The sequence below is a fragment of the Chelonoidis abingdonii genome, chromosome 14 (genome assembly GCF_003597395.2).
Source record: "Chelonoidis abingdonii isolate Lonesome George chromosome 14, CheloAbing_2.0, whole genome shotgun sequence".
Classification (NCBI taxonomy): domain Eukaryota; kingdom Metazoa; phylum Chordata; order Testudines; family Testudinidae; genus Chelonoidis; species Chelonoidis abingdonii.
Genome location: NC_133782.1, coordinates 26,423,876 through 26,445,096, shown reverse-complemented (window position 1 = coordinate 26,445,096; position 21,221 = coordinate 26,423,876). Strand labels below are relative to the sequence as shown.

At 49.2% G+C, this 21,221-nt stretch overlaps 1 protein-coding gene across 3 annotated transcripts in view; it reads left to right on the top strand.

The window, feature by feature from the left end:
• TP53INP2 (tumor protein p53 inducible nuclear protein 2) overlaps positions 1 to 21,221 on the top strand; it is a 59,064-nt gene that overhangs the window by 27,326 nt on the left and 10,517 nt on the right. For 2 of the 3 annotated variants that reach the window (XM_032769653.2, XM_032769654.2), the window contains exons 2-3: positions 2,578 to 2,955; positions 16,506 to 16,851. In XM_032769653.2, the coding sequence (XP_032625544.1) occupies positions 2,832 to 2,955; positions 16,506 to 16,851 (470 nt within the window). In that variant the 5' untranslated portion in view covers positions 2,578 to 2,831. The remainder of the gene's footprint in view (positions 1 to 2,577; positions 2,956 to 16,505; positions 16,852 to 21,221) is intronic. The other variant, XM_075072312.1, reaches the window with a different exon arrangement.

Genomic DNA, 21,221 nt, shown 5'->3' with positions numbered 1-21,221 from the left:
CCTCTACCCCATGTTCTCCACCTCCACTGGGTCCTGGTCCCAGTCTCCTCATCAGGCTCATCATCCAGTCTCAGTGTGCCTCCTCCCAGCCTCTTTGCCCAGCCACTCTCATTTCTCCCCCTGTGCCCCAGCTCATCAGCAGATCTGTCTGATCTCCTTCCTCCACCCCACAGGTTCCTCAGTCCTAGTCTCCTTGCCAGGCAGACTGACTCCTTGCTCTGGATCATTATCCAGGCTCAGTCTCCACCCCCACCTCAAGCTCCTCTCTCTTTGATCTCCCCAGCTCCCAGTCCTGGTCTCCTTGCCCAGCCTTCTCGTCTGACTCCCAGTCCTAGTCTCCCTCCCACCCCAACTTCTCTCTCAGCCCTGCCAGCCTGTATTCAGTCTTCCCTTCCCCCAGCTCCTTGGCCCATCAACCCCTCTCCTCCTGGTTGTTGAATGAGGCAGCTTTCTCTTCCACACTGTTCCTTCCTGCCCAAGGTATGAATGCAAATGCAATGGAGATGGGCCAGCACATGTGTGCTTTTGATTCTGCAAAACCCCTTCGGTTCATTTTCTTTCCAAACCCAGGGTGGCTTGGATGTGGGTCCAATTTATACGAGCCTGCAAAATCTGGGCAAGAGGGTGGTCATGTAAGTGGCTATGTCATCTCTTCTGCACTCCAGCAGGGAAAGGGCTGCTTTGAGGGCATGGAATAATGAAGCACTTCTCCTGTAATCTTTCATTACTCATTGTTCCCAGAGTAGATAAATATTAAATGAAAACCCATCCTATCCAACCACAGGGCCCTTAGCACAGCCATTGGTAGAGGTGGTTAGCTCCCGGGCAGCAGCCTTGGAGCAATGGACTGGGAACTGGGAAATCTGGTCTCACTTTTGTCACTTAGCTGCTCTGTGCCTCAGTTTCCCCAGCTGTGAAATGGGGATAATGATACACAGCTTTGCAAAGTGCTTTGAGGTCTATGTTTTTTTTAGAGCTGGAGAGAACTAGTGGACTGACTCAACACATTTCAGAGAAAAATAGGGAGAACATGGCTATTTGTAATTGTTATTTATTCTCTTGTGTGAAGCCACTTCTCTGTCTGCAAAAGAGACATTCAGCCAGTTTAACTATCCTGCCCACTGAGACTTACAGGCCAGGAGCTGCCTGTCAGCAGATGCCTGTTCTGGGTGTATATATTTAGTGTCTCATCTGTTTCCTCTTGATAAGGGCTGAATTTTGTTGATCAAACCCTAAGACGTAAATTCTAATCAGCTTCCCGATACGATCATGCTGTTACACCCTTTCGAATCCCTTTCCTGCTTTTCATCTGCTGCCCCAGATTCTGCTGTGTAAATCTGGAGTAACTCCATTGAAATCAACAGGCTCCAGCTTTATGCCAGAGGGACAGAGATCAGAAAGTGGCTTAGGGTCTAATTTCCACTACTGTAATTAAGATTTATTGGACCCCCTCCCTTCAACACCTCCAACTCTCACCCAAGTAGGAGCACGCGGTGGGAAGACACAAGGAGGCCCGTGACTCAAAGGGTGATTATCCACCCCCATAGTTGTAAACCAAACCTTAATCCTTGTGTAGTTAGCTCACCATGGCAGGGCTGCCTAGAGGATTCAGGGGGCCTGGGGCAAAGCAATTTCGGGGGACCTTTCCATAAAAAAAAGTTGCAAAACTATAGACTGTTATATTCTCGTGGGGGCCTGGGGCAAATTGCCCCATTTGCCTCCCCTCTCTGGGTGGCCCTGTACCGTGGGGGAAAGTGATAGAGGGTGGCCTGGTCATTTTCAAAGCCTTTTGGTGTCCTGCTTCTGAACAGAGGAAGCAGCACTGACTTAACCTGGGAAAGTCGGTTTTCATGTGTTTTCCAGCCCGGCTCTATAGTCATGAGTACATCATGTGCTCCGTGTGACCATCTGAATGCTTGAGTGTTTGTCCAGTCCAGCCCCTTAGCCCATCCCTAGTTTTTCATAATAATATTTAGCACAATATCATAGTTTTCACCCCTCCATCTCACCAACACTTTTCACAGAAGAGCAAGTGTCAACATCCCCATTTTACAGAGGGGAAACTGAGACACAGCAAGGGAAAGTGACTTGCCCGAGGTCACTGGAGTACTAGAACCTAGGTCTCCTGACATACAATCTGCTCATATCTTATTCCTTATTTAGTGCCGGAGCCCTAGCCTGCACTTTGCAAACTCTGTGCAAGCGCCACTGCTAAGCTGGTTTGCTTTCGAGGAAAACAAGTCAAAATGAATAAAAGCAAAAGGGGGTGAAAGGAAAGTCATTGCCTGAGGCACGGGGAGGGGAAGGGAAACACTGAGTGAACTCAGCATTGCAGGAGGTGTCTGGGTGGTAAAAGTGACGCTGTCAGAGATCAAGGGGGCTGCGGCAGCCAACCTTGAGGTCTGTGCTTTCCCCAGCACACAGCACCCTATAAAAAGAGAATGGTTGCAGTGACTTGTCCTTGAGATCCATATCAGGGTTTCCTCTTCCTCCTCCCTGCAGCCCATCTGAATCCCTCGTGATGCAGGAGGCTCTGGTTTTCCACAAGGCATGAATGAATTTCTCCTTTCTTCACAGGCCTTTGCACTGAAGCCAAGTGAAGAACCTCATGATTGCACTATACTTAATTCGACTCAGCTAAGCTTTCGCTAGGAAAGAAGGAGTTCCTGCCCTTCAGAAGGACTCGTCCACCCAGACAGGACTCTGAAGTGTCACTCTCCCACCTGGCACCCACCAGCAACGTCCATCTCCGTGCTCTGAGGCAGGCACTCGACGCTGGGTTTTTCTTCTCTCTTCCCATCAAAGCTCACCTTGGAAACCATTCCCCAGCCATGTTCCAACGCCTCACCAGCCTCTTCTTCAGTGACAGCAGCACACATGAGGGCCTGGAGGAACCCAAACCCTTTGTCTCTGAGGAGGAGGAAGAGGATGGATGGCTCATTATTGACCTTCCAGGTGAGAAAAGCAGAGGGCGGGGGGAGCGGGGCCACCGCTTAGAAGGCCTCTTGTTTCACCGTAGGCCTAATGATGAGTGAATCACTTCCGATAAAATCTATCCCTTCCCACCCCTGCATCTGAAGCTTTGATCGAAGCTCCAGCTGAATCTTCAAGGTTTTGGAGGGTCTGGTTAACTGCCCCCACGCCCCATTATTATCTTTCATCCTCACTCTTCTTCTGGCCAAGTCAGGTCCCACTTCCAGGTCAGTGAGAGGAAGGGTGGTCCAGTGGTTAGCGTGCTAGCGTATGATTTGGGAGGTCTGGATTCAAGCCCCTGCTCCCCCACAGACTTCCTGTGTGACCTTGAGCAAGTCACTTAGTCTCTCTCTGCCTCAAGCTGCCAGGGGTGTTGCGTGGCTAGCTAAATATTGTGAGACGCTGTGGTGACGGGGGCCACACATGTACCGGAGAAAGCTGAGGGGAAGCTTGCACTACTGCTGTCTGTGCTACATCTGGTCTATGGAAAAGCAAAACGCATAGTTTCCTTCATGGCAAAAGTACTTTAGGTTGGTACCGTGGTGGTTCCTGTCACTACGACTCATGGTAGTGACGCTGCAGCCCTTGGGGCTCTGGTATCCCCAGGGACTTTGAGGATTGCACGGCTGTGAGCTTAGGACCTTGCGACATGTCTCCTTTGCAGTGCCTGAAGCGGGGGTTGAAGGAGATGAGGGGAATTTCACCCAACACATGTGCTCTGAGTATGCAGGTTTCTCTCCCTAGCTGCCCTGCCCCACTATCCCTCCATTGGTTATAAATCAGCTGGAGGCTAGCGCTGCAGGAGCTATCTCCAGGGAGTGTGAGGAGGGGAGACCTTCAGCATCTCATCTGGAGGGCAGCCGGGAGCTGGGGATCAAGCCCACTAAAGCTGACAGTGCCACGTCACCTGCTTCTGGTTTGTTTGCTTGGAGAGTTCCTAGCCCGGCAGCAAATGGCTCACGCAGAGCCCATCCTCCCTGCCATGTCTGAATTGCAAAGCAAGAGGCTGGAGTTATGCTTCTAATGTCGCTGCCAAGCCAAACACGATTAATCTGGAATCAGTCATTCAATCGCTCTCCTAAACTGATCCAACCAAGAGCAACAATCTGGGTTGGACACTCTGCAGCTGGATCATTGTGGGATGTGCCAGGGATTGCTGCAAGCTCTCAGTGGCGCTACCATCACAGAGAGCAAGAACATGTGTGCAAAGTGCCAAGGGCTCTCTCACCCATGCTGGGGATGCCCAGAAAGCATTTTCAACTTAGTATCTTGCCTGAAGGATGAACATACAAAGGATTCTGAAACTCATCCAGAAATCAAGGCCCCCACTAATTCACATACAAATCAATTGGGCAAAGTTTCTGAGGTATTAACTTTACTGTATGATGAGCCCTCCATCGCGTATAGTCTGATTTAAAAGGTTACAGAAGATCTCTTTATGTTCCTTTAATCAAAGAGTATTTTACCCTGGTCACCTAACGCAAACTCAGTTGGCACTTACTTGTTTGTGGACTGTTCTCCCACAGTTGGGAACCGACATGAAGGATACACAGAATGCTCATCCTCCCCCATAATCCCTTTTAAAAGCAAGGTCTTATTGAAGGCTAATGTCTCCCAGACCTTTCACTTCTTATTGCTTTGTTCATTTAATAAGACTCAAATTTGAAGATCCGAAAACACCGTTGTTTTTGCTAATATGTTTCTTTTTTACTCTACTTTCATTTTCCAAGACTATTCTCACTGGGCTGGTGGGAGGGAAGCACGATTTAAGAACAGATAGAAAGTCTGGCTGTACCCCACAGGTAGGAGTTTATATATTTTATCCAAGCCTCTTAATTAAATTGTTATGCCCAGAGCAAATTGTGCACACAAATGAGGAGGGTGCAAACACCGACCTGCCTGATTTGTGGGTAAAAACGGGTGTCTAAGAGCTGCCAGAGGCCCGGGTAGTTTCTTATAGGCACAACATTGTGAGCAAAGTCCATGGGCCAAGTTGCTGCTGGGGCAACAAATCATTCTATCTTTGACCAGAGACTCTGTCGACTCACCAAAGTCACAGGTCTGAGTCTTCTCAATTCCCTGACATATTGCTCTAGAGAGTCATCAGTTTTTTGCATGCATGTAAAAAAATTCTCTCTCTCAAAGGTTTCATTCGTTTTTGGCATGCAGTCTTCCTCCAATTCAGTCAGCATTTTACTTCACTTCATGCTTTCAGCGTCTTCAACCATTCATTTGTGGCATTAAAGCCAACGTGTTAAGAGAGAGACTGCTCTGGGAAGGAGATTTAACTTGAGAAAAAGCTCTCCAGGTATGCAGGGCAGTAGAAACTCTGAATGCACAAGCTAAAGAGCTGGCTTCACCAGAAGGGGTTATCCATGTACTAAGCACAAACGAATATAGCTAGAACAGGTCCAATCAGAAAGTGGAATTACTTGCTAGGAAAACCACTGCTAGGGGAAGACTGGATATAAACGGTGATGTGGAAGGTGTGGATCACAGCATGGCCCCAAATAGCGTGTTGCCTTTGGGAAACTCGGTCATAAATGTGGAGGAAAGTGTCATTTTGCAAAATGCTGCAGATACCAAATGCAGAAAGCGTTCAGTTGAAGACAACATTGTTGAGGAATTTGTCATAAACATGCTGAAATCAAGCGAGCCTGATGAAAGGGACTGGATACTGCCTATGTCAGTGAATGGAACAATAATTCCACTGAAACCAGACACAGGAGCTCAGGTTAACATTCCATCTGAACAAGATTATGAGAGACTGAAGATAAGACCAAAACTGGGACCAACAGAAAAAAAGTAGCTGATTATTCTGGAACAAATATACCATTGAAGGGGAGGTGCATTGCTAGCATTAACCATAAAACCACCCATACAGGATCCTGTTCATTGTCGAACCGAAGGAGGTGACACCAGTTTTAGGCCTGGCTGAAGTGAAAAACTCAGTCTGGTAAAACGGGTGCTCTCACTACATGATCGTACTGTACCTTCCTAGGAGGCACTCTTTCGGGAATATCATCATTTGTTTCAAGAGTTGGGCTGCTTGCAGAGTGAACATACAATTTGGATAAACAAGGAGGTCCATCCATTTGCACTCTGTGATAAACTCAAGATTGAGCTTGCAAGGATGGAAGCAATGCAAGTAATACAAAAAATTGAGGAGCCAACAGAATGTGTGAGCTCGCTAGTCATTATGGAGAAAAGTAACGGCCAGCTATGCATATGCTTAGATCCCAGAGACCTCAACAAGGCTATAATAAGAGAACATTTCAAACTACCAACCAGAGAAGAGATTATGGCTCAGTTTGAAAATGCACAATATTTCAGAACAGGGCGCTGGAATAATTTGTGTAGTAGGGGGTGCTGAGAGCCATTGAGCCAAACTGTAAACTCTGCATATGATGGAAACCACTTCAAACCAAGGGGTGCAGCAGGGCTCCCAGCACCCCTAGTTCCAGCACCTATGTTTCAGTAAATTGGATGCATCCTCAGGATTTTGGCAGCTAAAATTAACTGAAGAAAGCTCAAAATTATGCACATTGAATACCCCATTTGGAAGATATATATTCTTACACTTATCCTTCAGCATAGCTTCAGCACCAGAAGTGTACCACAAAACTATACATATGTTCTATGAGTATAATGGTGTTGAAAACCTCAATGGATGACATCATCATCTCGGACTCAATGTAAAAGGACTTCAGGAAGTCCTGGATGAAACTACAGCTGCAAACCTCAAACTACACAGGGAGAAATGTGTTTTAGGTGTTGCAGAACTGACTTCTGTTGCGGATGTTATTTCCAGTGAAGATGTAACACTTGATAAGAGGAAGATTTCAGCCATTGAAATGATGCCGCATTCCCAGTCAAAGAAAGCTGTCCAGCAGTTCCTGGGAATGGTTAATCATCTTGCAAAGTTCATACCTAACCTGTCTACCAAAGCACCAGCTTTGAGAAAACTCCTGGAGAATAAAAATGAATGATTTTGGAGTGCAATCATGGGAAGGTTTAAAACAACTGATACAAGAACCAGTGTTGAAGTTCTGTGCACCAGCAAGGCCTATTAAAATCTCAGTAGATGCTTCACTGTCTGGGTTAGGTGCCATGATTTTACACACGTATGAGGATTGTTGGCAACCAGCGGCATATGCATCCCAATCACTGACTGAGGCAGAAACCAGATATGCACAGATTGAGAAGGAGCTTTTAGGAATATTGTTTGCCTGTGAGAGATTCAATCAGTATATTTATAGACAGACAGTGGAAGTTGAAATGGACCATAAGCCCTTGATCGAGTTATTTAGCAAACCACTAAATGACTATACCTTAAGGATTCAAAGAATGACGATAAAGCTGCAAAAGTGTGATTTGATTGTGACCTACATGCCTGGTAAATTCATGTTCACTGCAGAAGCACTTTCCAGAACAGTGAGTCCCACGAAACCAGAGAAGACTTTAGAGACAGAGATGCAAATCTGTGTAGATCTGATTATAAAGTCAGTTCCCATAGCTAACAGGAAATTGCAACAAATAAGAGAGGAAACCAAGAACGATGAATCATTGGGGCTATTAAAAGAAGTGATAGAGGGTGGCCTGAAAAAATAAGGAGTTGCTGTCCAAGCATAAGAGACTATTGCAACTGCAGACATGAACTTGCTCTGCTACCTGGGGTGATTTTCAAGGGCAGTAAGGTTGTAATTCCAATGAACCTCAGAAAAGAAATGGTACAGATGATCTACGAGGGTCATTTATGAATTGTGAAGTGCAAACTACAAGCACGAGAAGTGCTGTATTGGCCACAGATCAATCGCGACATTACTAACATGGTAGGAAACTGCTTTTCCTGCTTGAAATACAAGCCATGCAAACCAGCAGAGTCACTGAGACCTCATCCAGTTCCACAAAGGCCTTATGAGAAGGTTAGCACTCAGTTATATACCTGGCAATTAAAGGATTAGTTGATAGTCACAGATTATTATTCTCTGTATCCAGCAATTTGCTCACTGCACCATACTAATAGTAGGTCAGTGATAGCCAGCATGAAGGGAACCTTCTCCAGACACGGAATTCCAGTTGAAATCTTTAGTGATAATGGGCTGCAGTTTTCCAATGCAGATTTTAGCCAATTTGTTATAAATTGGAATTTTCATCACAAAACATCAAGTCCAAATTATCCCCCATCAGATGGGCTTGTGGAAAGGTCTATACCAGGGATCTCAAACATGCGGCCCGCGGGGCTATTTCCTGCAGCCCGCCAAGTGGCCTGCACCTGCCCCCCCGGCCTACCTCCAAGCCAGGGGTGGGCAAACTACAGCCGCAGGATTGCCCCCCTCGAGTCCTGCATCGCTCCCTGAAGCGGCTGGTATCACGTCCCTGTGGCCGGGGGAAGGTAGCTGCCCCCCCCCCCACAGCTCCCATTGGCCAGGAACAGGAAACCGTGGCCAATGGGAGCTTTGGGGGAGGTACCTGGAGGCACAGCAAGCAGTGTGTGGAGCCCTGCATCCCCCTCCTCAGGGGCCGCATGGGCATGGTTCCAGCTACTTCCTGGAGCAGATTGGGGCTGCGGCTGGCAGCCTGCCCGGCCGTGGTGTGCGCCGCTGCCACCCTGGAGTCCGAAGCTCTCCTGCACCCTGCCCCCCAACTCCCTGCCTGCACCTCAAGCCCCTGCCCTGAGCCTCCTGCTGCACCCCACACACCAACCCTGTGCCCTGAGCTCCCTGCGTGCATCCCAATCCCCTGCCTTGAGCCCCTGCCTGCATCCCAACCCCTAGCTGCACCCCAGCTCCCTGCCCTGAGCCCCCTCCCACACCCCAACCCTCTGCACTGAGCCCCCTGCTGCATCCCACACCCCTTCTGCACCCCAAGCCCCCTGGTGCACCTCAACTGTCTGCCCTGAGACCCTGCCACACCCCTCAGGTACCCTTTGGGGGCAAGGAGGGGGGCGGAGTTGGGGTGGGGACTTCAGGGAAGAGGTTGGAATTGGGGCAGGGAAGAGGTGGGAAGAGGTGGGGCCTCACGGAGGGGTGGAGTGGGGGCAGGGCCGGGGGCAGCGAGGGGTGGGTGTGTCAGTGATGCGGCCCTTGGGCCAATGAACTAGCCCTTATGTGGCCCTCGTGGTCATTTGAGTTTAAGACCCCTGGTCTATATGGACACTAAAGAATCTTATGAAAAAGGCTTTTGTCAGTGGGGCTGATTTGTATAAAGCGTTACTGCTTTACTGAAGTGCACCTCTGGGGAATGGCTCTTCTCCAGCTCAGCTGTTAATGGGAAGAAGGATCCAATCTAATTTACCAATCACTGATAACTTGCTGAAATCTCATAACAATGAAACCATACAGAAGATGAAAGAAAATCAGAAGTAGAACCAGAAATTTTATTTTGACAAAAGGGTCTTCCCCTCTCCTAACCCAGGCGAGAGAGTGTGCCTGAGAAATCATACCTCTACTGAGGCCAAAGGGGTACCATTAAAGAACAGCTGCATCCAAAGTCTTATGTGTCCCAGACAGACCAGGGGGGACACATTTTGACAGTAATCAAAGGGATCTAAGAGTAATCCCAGAAAATTCCAAAACATTGACTGTCAGTGTGGACTCTGGCATTTCCCAACTGATCATTTATCATCAAAGGAGGAAGGAGAAACCGGCCAAGAGCAAGAGAACAATTCGGCCGCTAATGAAAAGCTCATAGACTCATAGACTTTAAGGTCAGAAGGGGCCATTATGATCAAGCTGATACTGAGAAGATCAGAGAAGGAGATTAAACATCCTGAAAGACTCAGAGACCTGCTAACCTGCTGGGAGAAGGGGTATTTGTGGAAAGTGAGTGGTAAAGACTCACTCCAAAGTGATGTGCTGGTAACCTCTCCTCTCTAGGTAGCTGACACATTGGTTTATGGAAATGAACTAGATGGGTTGAGAATTTTATGCATGTGTTATTAGATAGTCGTTAGCTGTTTATATATATGCATATAAGAGCTAATTGTTTTGTTTTGTTTTGTTTTTTTTAAGAGGGAAGATATAGAGAGATGTTTGTGGAAGATTATAATTTAGAGACACTCCCTCTTACGGGACAATATTATGAATAGAGAGAGGAATGTAGAGATATGCCCTGGATGCTGGGGTTGAGAACCCAGTGTAGCTGTGCACAGCAGTTCACCACAGAAGCTCGCTAGTTTATTCTGTTAAAAGTTTTATTCCTTTCTCATTCACTGGTTTGTTGTTTAATGAATCCCAAGGTCATTACATGCATCAGCTGATCTCTGTTGGGGTGGTACACAATGGAGGCGTCTCGGAAACCACTCCCCCGGAAGCTCTGGCACTGCCCACTGTCAGAGATAGGTTACTGGGCTAGATGGACCATTGGTCTGACTCAATATGGCACCTCTTATGTTTTTATGAAGGTCCCCTCGAAGTGAAACTATTCCCAACACTGCTTTAGGCCGTCCGATGTCTGGCAGTCATTTGCTGCAGGGTTTGGGAATAGTTTCACTTCTAAGGCCCTTTTGTTCCCCTAGAAGTGAAAGTGAAATTATTCCTAACACAGCTTCAGGCCAATGCTGCTGTGTCTAGGTCAGCAGTGGGCAAACTTTTTGGCCCAAGCGCCACATCAGGGTTGCAAAACTGTATAGAGGGCCGAGTAGGGAAGTCTGTGCCTCCCCAAACAGCCTGCCCCCCCAATCCGCCCCCTCCCACATCCCACCCTACTGNTCCAGCCCTCCCTGCTCCTAGTCCCTTCACTGCCCCCTCCCCAGACCCCCCAGCCTCATCTGGACCCCTTGCTCCCTGACCCCTGACTTCCCTGACCCCTAGCCACACCCCCTAAATCTGCCCTACTGCCCCCCTCAGAACTCCTGACCCATCTAACCTCCCCCACCCCCCCGCTCCTTGTCCCCTGATCGTCCCCTCCCGGGACCCCTTGCCCCTATCCGCTGCCCAGGGACCCCACCCGCTAGCCAACTCCCCCTGCTTCCTGACTGCCCTGACCCCTATTCACACCCCTACCCTCTGACAGCCCCCTGGGACTCCCATGCCTATCCAACCCCTACCCCAGTTACCCATCCCCTGACTGCCCCCCCAACCTCCACCCCATCCAACCGCCCCCTGCTCTCTGTCCCTGACTGCCTTCCAAGACTCCCCACCCCCTTACTGTGCCACCGTGCTGCCTGGCAGGGGTGGTGGGCCAGCGCACTGAGGCTGCGGGGGAGAGGAGACAGCAGGGGAGGGGCCAGCATCCCCAGCCAGGAGCTCGAGGCCAGGCAGGATGGTCCCGCAGGCCGGATGTGGCTCACGGGCCATAGTTTGCTCACCTCTGGTCTAGGTGATAACACTGAGTCGCACTTAGAGATTGCTTTTCAAGGTTTACCACTTCCAGCCCTGATCAGGGGCCCTTCTGCAGACAGCAGTTAGCAGCAACAGGTCAGTGTAGATGGGGCTTCTCCATCTTAATTTAAATGGTTTGTGCCTTTTCCTTTCGGGGGTAGATTAGCTCACTCAGCCATTTGCAATGACAGCTTAGGACCATTTGCTTACAACTTAAGCAGAGAACTTGAGCAAACAACCTTCTGTGCCCTGCCTTTCTATTCCTGCCGCTGCCTCGGCAGCCTCTTTTTTTTTTTTTTTTTTTTTTTTTTTTTACCACAGTCACTCTTCCTTTTCAGATATTTTTAGATATCCTGGAAAGAGACTAAGAATAAAGCTACCAACTGGTACAAGAGCAAGTCCTGGTTGTTTTATCACCAGGACACCCTTTGCTTGATGGAAAGAGACTCAAAAGATCTAGTCTTGCTAACCGTGAGCTAGACCCCTGGGATCAGGCGTTGCACCTCCCTTGGAAGTCTTGGGTTGGCCTCGCTCTTATGAAAATGCCCAGGTGGTGGTGATGAGTCTAAAAGTCACAGCATGGATGAGACTTTAACTTTCCCTCCCAGTTTTTTTAGCAAGCACTGGCACTTGACACAGAAACAAGCTGGAATAGGGCGACCAGATTTTTCCAAGCAAGAAACTGGGCTACATGTCTTGGGAAGGAGGAGACAGTGCAGTGCGTGGCCAGGAAAGCGTTCTTGGGGAATCAAGAGGGGGTACATGGGATGGTGGTGGGCGAGGACTAACTGGGAGGCTGGTCTGGCCTGCAAATGCCAGATGATTCCTTGGCTCTGCAGGATGTCTGGTGACTCATTGGGTGGAGGAGGTCAGGTCTGCAGTGTGAGACGTCTGGCTGTGGGGAGGTCTCTGGGGCACCCGAGCTCAGCCATCCTGCTGTGAGTGTCTCTGGCTCAGCTGACCAGCAGCTCCTTCAGGTAGCCTAAGCCTCTGATGGTTTACAGGGATGGGGGAATGTTAGATTTTGTCAAACTGACAAACTCCAAGACAGGCCTTGAATCTCCACTTGTCAGGCACATGCATGCCCTAAACAGCCCCCTTAACAACCAGCTGTCAACGTCATGTGGGCCACAGCCTTCCTGCCTGAACCCCACCAATGGTCCCTTGCATATAAATCCATGGTATGCCCATACCTAGAATACTTTGTGCAGATGTGGTTGCCCCATCTCAAAAAAGATATATTGGAATTGGAAAAGGTTCAAAAAAGGGCAACAAAAATGATTACGGGTATGGAACTGCTGCCGTATGAGGAGAGATTAATAAGACTGGGACTTTTCAGCTTGGAAAAGAGATGACTAAGGGAGGATATGATTGAGGTGTGGAGGAAGTAAATAAGGAAGTTTTATTTACTCCTCCTCCTAACACAAGAACTAGGGGTCACCAAATTAAATTAATAGGCAGCAGGTTTAAAACAACCAAAAGGAAGTATTTTTTCACACAATGCACGGTCAACCTGTGGAACTCCTTGCCAGATGTTTTTATGAAGGCCAAAGACTGTAACAGGGTTCAAAAAAGAACTAGATAAGTTCATGGAGGATAGGTCCATCAATGGCTATTAGCCAGGATGCACAGGGATGGTGTCACTTGGTGATTACCTGTTCTGTTAATTCCCTCTGGGGCAACTGGCATTGGCCACTGATGGAAAACAGGATACTGGGCTAGATGGACCTTTGATCTGACCCAGTAGGGCCGTTCTTATGCATCACAGGCTCATGAGCTTTTCCTCTGCATTCTGCCTGCCAGTCAGGGATCTATTTATTCCAGCCCTCTCCTGGAGACTGGAGTTATGCAAAACACTTGAAGGCTAAACTGGCCAGGTCCACCCTATGAGCTAAAACTAACAACAAAGGCCTAATAAGCCACCTACATAGGGTTAAATGTTACTCACGTCTTTGTCCCTCATTCACTGCCTCGTGTGTGTGTGTTGGGTCACTTAGCTAGAGCATTTCAATGGGTCCCTCCTTTCCTCCTCCAGCCCCAGTCTGGGGCTGGCTCTGTGAGATCCTCACACAACTGATGAACCAATTGGACCCTGAGGGTCCAGGCCCAGCTTTCAGACGGGGTTGGGTGTAGCAGCTAGTAGTGAAATGAGGCGGACAGGAGAGCAGCAGTAGGCAGCTTGAGCCAGAATGGACAGAAGCGTCTTCAAGCTTCAGTGGGAATAGGAGGGGGAAGAAGAATCTATTGGGGTAGGTGGGGAGAGACGAAAGCTTGTGGCTGGGTATGCTGCCTCCTAAACACGCCTCATGGCCCAGAGTGGCTCCGCTGCATCCTGCCTCAGTTTTCCATTCTGATCAGGGCCCTTTAAGAATTCCACACAGTCCAAAATATTAAAACAAAATGCCTCTGCTCGGCTTCTAGGTTGCTGAACCCAAATAAACATTTTTCCACCCAGACTCGGGCTGGACCCAGTTCCCCCTACCTGAGGGTCTGTTGTCTGTAGTTCTCCACCATCATGCCCCACTGAGGCATGTCACAGGCCTTCTCCTCCAGGCTGTGCAGATTCACATAGGTTCCTGATCCTGGAGAGGAGCCTTCTTCACCCCAACATCAGAGGCTGTCTCTTCCTGCTCTCTGAGTTGCTGGAGGCTACACCCTGCACCTTCCCTCTTCTCCAGCTTCTCGTTGTCTCCCCCTGGCTGTCCACATGCCTCTGTTTGTCTAACCCTCCCATCCTGGTTTAATCACGTGACCATCTCCCACATGACTGAATTCGTTTTCTCCACCTGGGGCAGCGAATCAGCTGTGTCACAGGTGGGCTAAGCCCTCTCTCCCTTTAAAGGGTCAGCCACCCTGTCACAGGTTGGGTAAGGAGGCATGAAAAGTCTGTGCAAAAGCAGAGTCCTCAATGCCCGTGACCTGGCAGGATCACGCACATGGTGCTGGTTGCCCAACCTGAATGGCTGAGTACCACAAGCGCAAAACCATAGGCCATTCTGATCTATGTGCTCAGTGAAAATTGCAGCTCATCTGCGAATTTTAAGTTCCCCTTCCACTTCCTGGCAGTTACACTTATTGCCTGTCTGGAAGGAAGCCTCCATGAGAACCCAAGTGCTTGGTGGATCAGAGGCTCATTTAGCCAGATCCTCCCCTCTTCTCCCAGTTACACAGTTGGCTCAAGTAGTAGAGGTTCCGAGAAGTAAAGAAAAACAAGCAGCCCAAACCACTCCAAACTTGTCTTTGTGTCACTAAATAATCTCCAGCCAGGCCTCTCGACAACTAGTAATAGCCCAATATCCAGGGACCGGGAGAATGACTCCCTGCTCTATGGAAGTCTAATTCTGGACCAGCATAAGCCCTTTCGAAATATGTCCCCTGAAATGAAGTCTCTCATTGGCTGCACTCTCCCAGCCCAAACACCATTGCCTCTTTCGTCCTGTCTCATGAACACCTGACCCAGCATTTTGTTAAATGATTCTTTTCTCAGAATTTTAAAAAAGATGACACCTATTGAGGCTCTCCAGGCCTTTTACAGCTCCCTGTAAGGAAAGAGTTATTCCGCCCTTTGTACAGAAGGAAAAATGGAGGCACAAAGGGCTTAAGTCATTTGTCAAAGGTCGCACAGGAAGTTAGTGGCAAAACAGAGGATAGCAGCCAGGATTTTGATTGTGACTTTGCTTTGCTTTAACCACTTCTCCACACTGCATCCCTGTATTATTATGATCATCCATAAAATTCATGCTGGCCTGAAAGAAATTAATACTTAGCACCTATAGAGCACTTTTATCCGTTGCTCTCCAAGCAGTCTACAAAGGAGGCTACGGGTCATTAACCACACCTTACAGCTGGCAGAGAGATGAATGGTCTTTCCCAAGGTCACCTCGTGATTCAGTGACAAGGAAAAGCTGTAAATCTGGGTCTCAGCTCTCCCAGCCCACACTGGACCACAGTTGCTCACTGTAGGCAGATGCATCATTGATGGGACTAATTGAAGCCATCAGTGTCAAAGTAGTGATGGAAAGTCTGCACAGCACTTTGTGCTTTCATATTTCTTCCTTCCCTTGGTCTTCCTGCAGACACACGTGCTGCTCAGGTTTCACTCACACCCCAACCCGCAGAGGGGTCGAACACTAGACTGCACAAATAGATCTTTTCTCAGGGCTCCCCCTTCACTAGACCAGTAACCACTAGACCAAAGGACGCCCCCTTCACTAGACCAGCCTGAAGCACACCGAGGAGTTCAGCAGAGGTCGGAGCAGTCCTGACTGAACCTAGCCATAACAACATCTTCTCTGCTATAACACAGCCAATATCAGAGCGAGGGAGCCCTGGAATCACACTCTTCCACCTGAGCTGCAAGAAACTGATGACAAGAAACAGGGAGAGGAACTAACAGATTCTGAGCAGCTCCGTAAATTATGACACGGCTGCCATTTAGGCTTAGGAAGGCCCCATCAACATCACAGCTATGATGGGGTCCAGGGCCCTGGTTAAAACACAGTGCTCAGCTACAGTGTTGGCCACATAAGCGTAGACAGTCCAGGTTTAGAATCCAGTTCCAATACGTCGTTAACCTCCACCTCCACCACCAGTAACCAGCTCAGGGAGCCGGCGCATTGGAAGGGAGTCCCCTGTCTCGAGTCTAGCACTGCCATAACCGCGTAGCCTAGCCCTTTGGAATGCTTCACTTGGGCACAGGAAGGAGGAAGCAGCCCTGCAGGGATGTTTCCTCGTGACTCCTGCCAGGTTGCAAATGGGTTAGGTGGGGCGGACGGAGCACATCTGTCCGAGAGCAAAGGACAAGCGAGACCAGACCCCCGTGCTTTTCCCTGTTGGTGCTCTCATCATTCTTAGCGGTCCCTCGGGCACGCGGATGCTTGGCTGCATCGCCCCTTGAGGTGGCCGCGCTGTGCTGTGGTGGTGTTTTTATTTTGCATGGTGGTTTAAACTTCGGTAAAGGTTTTATCGACTGAAAAGAAAGAAAACAGTAATGCTGTTGGGGTGTCATTTTTACTAATAATGGCCCCTTTTTCTCCCCCCTTTCCCCCTCCCCTCCTCCCCCTGTATATTGTATGTGTGTGTGTCTCTCTGCTTCTTTATTCTTCCCCCTGCTTGCCCCCCTGCCCTGCCCCCACTCTGCATGGCTTTAAACGACTGTGGTTTTTTGGCTGCTCCCACCTTGCGATGGTGGCTCTCGTCTCTCATTAGCTAGTTACACTTCAGCCCCAAGCGAAGAGCAGCGGGTAGGTGAGAGGGATTCCGTTTGCACTTCCCAGTCCTGTTCTGGGTCCCCCCCACCTACCACTTCGTCGCCCCACTCACTCAGTGACTGTGTCAGCAGGCCCGTGCCCTCCCAGCCCGACCCCTGCTTGATGGACGAGAGTTGGTTTGTCACCCCTCCCCCCTGTTTTACTGCAGAAGGCCCCGGCCCCGTCAGGTTGGAGAGCAGCCCCATGGAGGACCTCTTGATCGAACACCCCAGCATGTCCGTCTATGTCACCAGCAACAGCATCGTGGTGGAAAGAGAGAGCCCTGACGAACCGATCAGTGAAGGGTGAGTCCAGCCTGGGACGCTGCGGATAGTAATATGTGGTGTGTCTGTAGCCCATGGCAAAGGCAGACAGATATCATCATCTCTGCTTTCCAGCTGGGGAGGCAGAGAAATGGAGGCATTAAGAGACTAGCCCAAGGTCACACTCCAAATATGTGGCAGAGCTGGGGTTACGGCTACAGTCTAGGAGGACAGGCCATGCACAGTGGCTAGATATCCAGGCAATGCCATCTGGCTAAAACACTAAAGGGAGACTTTCATATTAAGGGTGGGGGGACGGTCCGTGGTCTCTACAGCCTTGTCTCCAAGGGAATGTTCTTTCCTTATAACATTAATTTTTGGCACCCACAAAAGGATTTTTATTTTGCTTTTTTCATCCGGGATCCTATCCCGCTTTCATTCATTGGCTTTGGAAGTGAGCAAACTCTATGCTGGAAAGAGTTGATATGGTCTAAGATTCATGCGGGTGCCTCTCTATTTCGGATTAATTACACCGGTCCTGGCAGTTGTCCCACTGGTGTCTCATGTTGCATAGCTTCATACCTGGACTGGCCTGTCTGTTTCCCTGACTGCCCGCCCTCTATTGCTCTGGAGGCACCTTGACTGGCTGTCCTCTCCCTGTTTAATGGGCACCTTGGCATGCACCTCTGCAATTTCAGCTTGTGAAGAGTTTACAGACTCAGAGTCACATACCAAACCATGTCCTGTGTTTCCACATGGACCTGTCAGGAGGGCCTGGACTTCTCGCTTTTGAGGAGAGGAGCATGTCCAGGACCTTCTGCACAGCAGTAATGGAATGCCAAGACCTGGCAGAGCAAATGCAGGAGATGGGGCACCCCTGGGACATGCCCAGCACAGCGGGAAAGCAAAGGAGCTCTGCTATCATGGACCAATCCAGACCACCCCACATTCATAGTGGTGAACATTCCACAGTAATCAACTTGGCCTAACAGTTGATGAACTCTGAGGACTGGTGTGGTGGCCAGGAATAGCCACATGGGTCCCATCCATGCCTCCTATACAATTTTGGGAATCCTCCATTCACAGCCCTAGTAGTTGATCTACCCACAGCAGCCTGACAGGTAGCAATCAAGAGTGGCAAGCTTCTAGATGTTGGTGTCCCCACACTTCTCTGCGTTGAGGGCAGCTCTCCTGTTAGTGTTCCACTGCTACAGCTCTGGAGTGAACTCCACACAGGTCTCCCAGAAAGGAGCCTTCCCTCATCCTGAAGTGCTGCCATCACCAGTTCTCCATTACTATCCTGTCCCACCAGTCAATGCTGTAACATTGTTAGCAGGTCACTGGCCAAGTTGTCAGGATTGTCCTCCCTGCTTCCTGGGGAGTTAATGGTAGAAGCCAACATGAAGCATCCTGATATGTCCCCCATGTCCCATTATGTTGTGGTCACGGGCATTTAACTTGCATCTTTACTGTGGGGCTTCTTGATCTCCCCATCCCATCCCTGTGGACCTCAAGAACAAAGAGCGTGCCATCTGGTTACGGACTGCGCTCCTTATCATCTTGATGATGGATGGACGTGTTTGATGTCCCTGGATGATGCTGCCATGATAGAGTGGCTACATCACTTACCCAACAACTCATTCATTCTGCACTCAGAAGTCATACACCAGAAGTAGTAGTCAGGGCTAGTTTGCCAAGCCCACATGCAGAGCTCAGTCCAGTGAACTCACTCCAGGAAAGGGTCATACAGAAATAACTGTTCAGTTTCATCATCCTCCTCTGGCCATATTGACACAGCATCACTGTGCGTGAATGATTCCACTTTATCCCCAAGTGTCCCTGCACCTGGGTACCCTAGCACCTTGCTTACCATCACTTTCCCTCTCAGCCTTTGAAGGACTCCATGACAGGCTGTCTTGCCTCAATCATATCCCCTGCCCCTTGGGGCAAGTTTATTACAAACAGTAAAAATAATCCAGAGCAAAGGTCCCCAGACGTAGTCCATTTATCACCCCAGTGCACCTAGTCCATTGACGCAACACATACTGCGCTCCGGCATCTTCCACAATGCCTGGGCTCTTCATAGGCCCTCTCTTGTCCTTCTGCCAGGACACCCTTCCAGCTGGAGGGCAACTCTGCTTTTCCCAGTGCGAAGCCCCTCTTCCCCCTGCTGACTTCTCAGCTGGGAGTTCGTCCTCACCCGGGGAACATTCATTATCCCCCTATTTCATTAACCTCTCAGGCAAGCCAGCAGGGAGACGCTTCCATTGTTCCCTTGAGTCCTCTGGCTCCAGTTCTCCAGCAAAGAGATGTCAGCTGGTAAGTTCCTCCGCTGCTCCCTTGCCTTCCCCAAGGACCTCCTACAGCTGCCTTCAGTGATCTCCTCCATGATCCTTATTAGCCCCAGGTGCTGCTCCGCCCTCTGAACTGGCCAAAGGTAGAGCATCTGTTTTGGCACAGGGGGACTGGACCTGCTTCATTTAAAGGGGCCAGCCCTCCTGTGACACTGCAGCTGTCTCCTAACCCATCCAAAGCTACCTGGCTGCGTGGCTGCTCATATGTCTGTGGAGCGGTTTGTTCGTATTAATGATAGTCAGGGTCACGGCACTCAGCAGTGCTTCCTCCACACTGCTGGGCAGGACTTTATAAATAGTGCTTGTTCTCAAACAAGGGACAAATTACGGGATGCTAGGAAGGGAATCATGGGAGTTTGTTCATTTGAGCCCGAATTCCAGTAGGTTCCAATAGACACCCCACAATGCACTGTAAGAAAAAGCCCAGAATGCTGGGCCCCTAGGAGCAGAACATTGCACCGGGGATATCTGTTCAGAATGGTGCGCAGCTGTTTCCAGAAAGTACAGAGCTTTGTGAAGGCAGTGATTGAGAAGGGAAGCAGCTTAAGATGGTGTAGACCATGCAGTGTGGGCACACACTTTCAGTCATACCACCGGTATTGTTACAGCAGAAAACCAGACACTGAAAAAACGATCCTGTGGCAATAAGGCTTTGGAGTGGACTTGGCTCCACTCACTTTTCGCTGGTGTCTTGGAATTTACCATGTTGGCTCTTTTAGGAAAGATATTTGTTGGTTTTTCCTCCTCATCTCAGCTCATCTACATCTCCTTCGCCCTGGTCCTGCAGTGCAGTTCTAGTTCTGAGTGCAAAATCCTCGTCTGGAATGCTGTTCTTCCTGCAAATTGAGCTCTCCTGGGCACCAAACTGTCACACACCCCCTCCCCCCACACTCCTAGGCAGAAAAATAACCCCAGAGAGGGGACCAAAGCCCACTGCTTTTCCAGGAAAGGGGACCCTCCTGGGAGACAGCAGCAATCCTTACTTCCAGTCCAACACATTCTCCCATCGGCAGCCGCAGAGTTCACAACCAATGCCCGGATGTGCAGCTGCATGGCAAGTTATAAGCCACGCAGGCTGCTTGGTGTTTCAGGATGTGTTACCAGAGTATCACAACAGCACATACACACCAAAGGCAAACTTGGCTAAGGCCCAGCCATGAGCCAGCCAGAGAGCTTGATGGCTTTTGGCATTAACACTCCATAGGTGCATGGGCCAAACACATCGTTATTGTTTATACAGCACCACAGAGGGGCGTGGCCCAGTGCAAGAGCGAATTCCCTTGGCAAATCTCGAGGACGATGCTGAGCATCATCGGCTGGGATTTCATTTGCCCTTTGCAAACTCCTCTTTCATAGGGCTAAAATCCAATCTGGCTGGAGTCAATGAAAGTTTGAAGGCAGAGGGTGAAATACAAAGCAAAATGGCTACAAATAATAGTTAAAAGTAGGAAGGAAATGAGCTCAATTTGCTCTTGATTTCCCTCATTGTTGGAGGAGAACTTCTGCTGACCGAGCAGCTGGCTTTGAATGAGTCATCTGTGCTAATGGAACCTGGATTAACCATGCCAATCGTTTGATCTGGGGAAGTCCTGTTCCTTTTAACAACTCTGCTTATTGCAGATTGGCCTATGGAGCAGTTCACTCATAATTCCATTGGCTTGTAAGGGGCTTTGAACATCGTTGCTTTCAGGAGACAGCAGGCCAAATTCAGAGGTGATGAGTAGGGGAAGGGTCTCAATTAAATGCCAATTACTAAATCAAAGGGAGCCTAAGATGGAGTAATTTGCATGCAGAGAGATTAGAAAAAAACACCTTAGAATCTCTTCTAAATTTGTCCCTGTATGTGCGTAAGAGATACGCACGCAAATCCAGATAAGTGGTTGTTAAGGGGATGTCAGCCTGGGTAATATGAGCATTTTAAAGAATTAACCTACCATACTGATCTTGGAAAAATAGCTCTATTTCCATGGTGCTATCACCACGGTACCACATGAAACCTCCAACGGAACAATTCTTGGTTGTGCTGAGCATGACGTGGGGCTCATCTCTTCTTTTGTT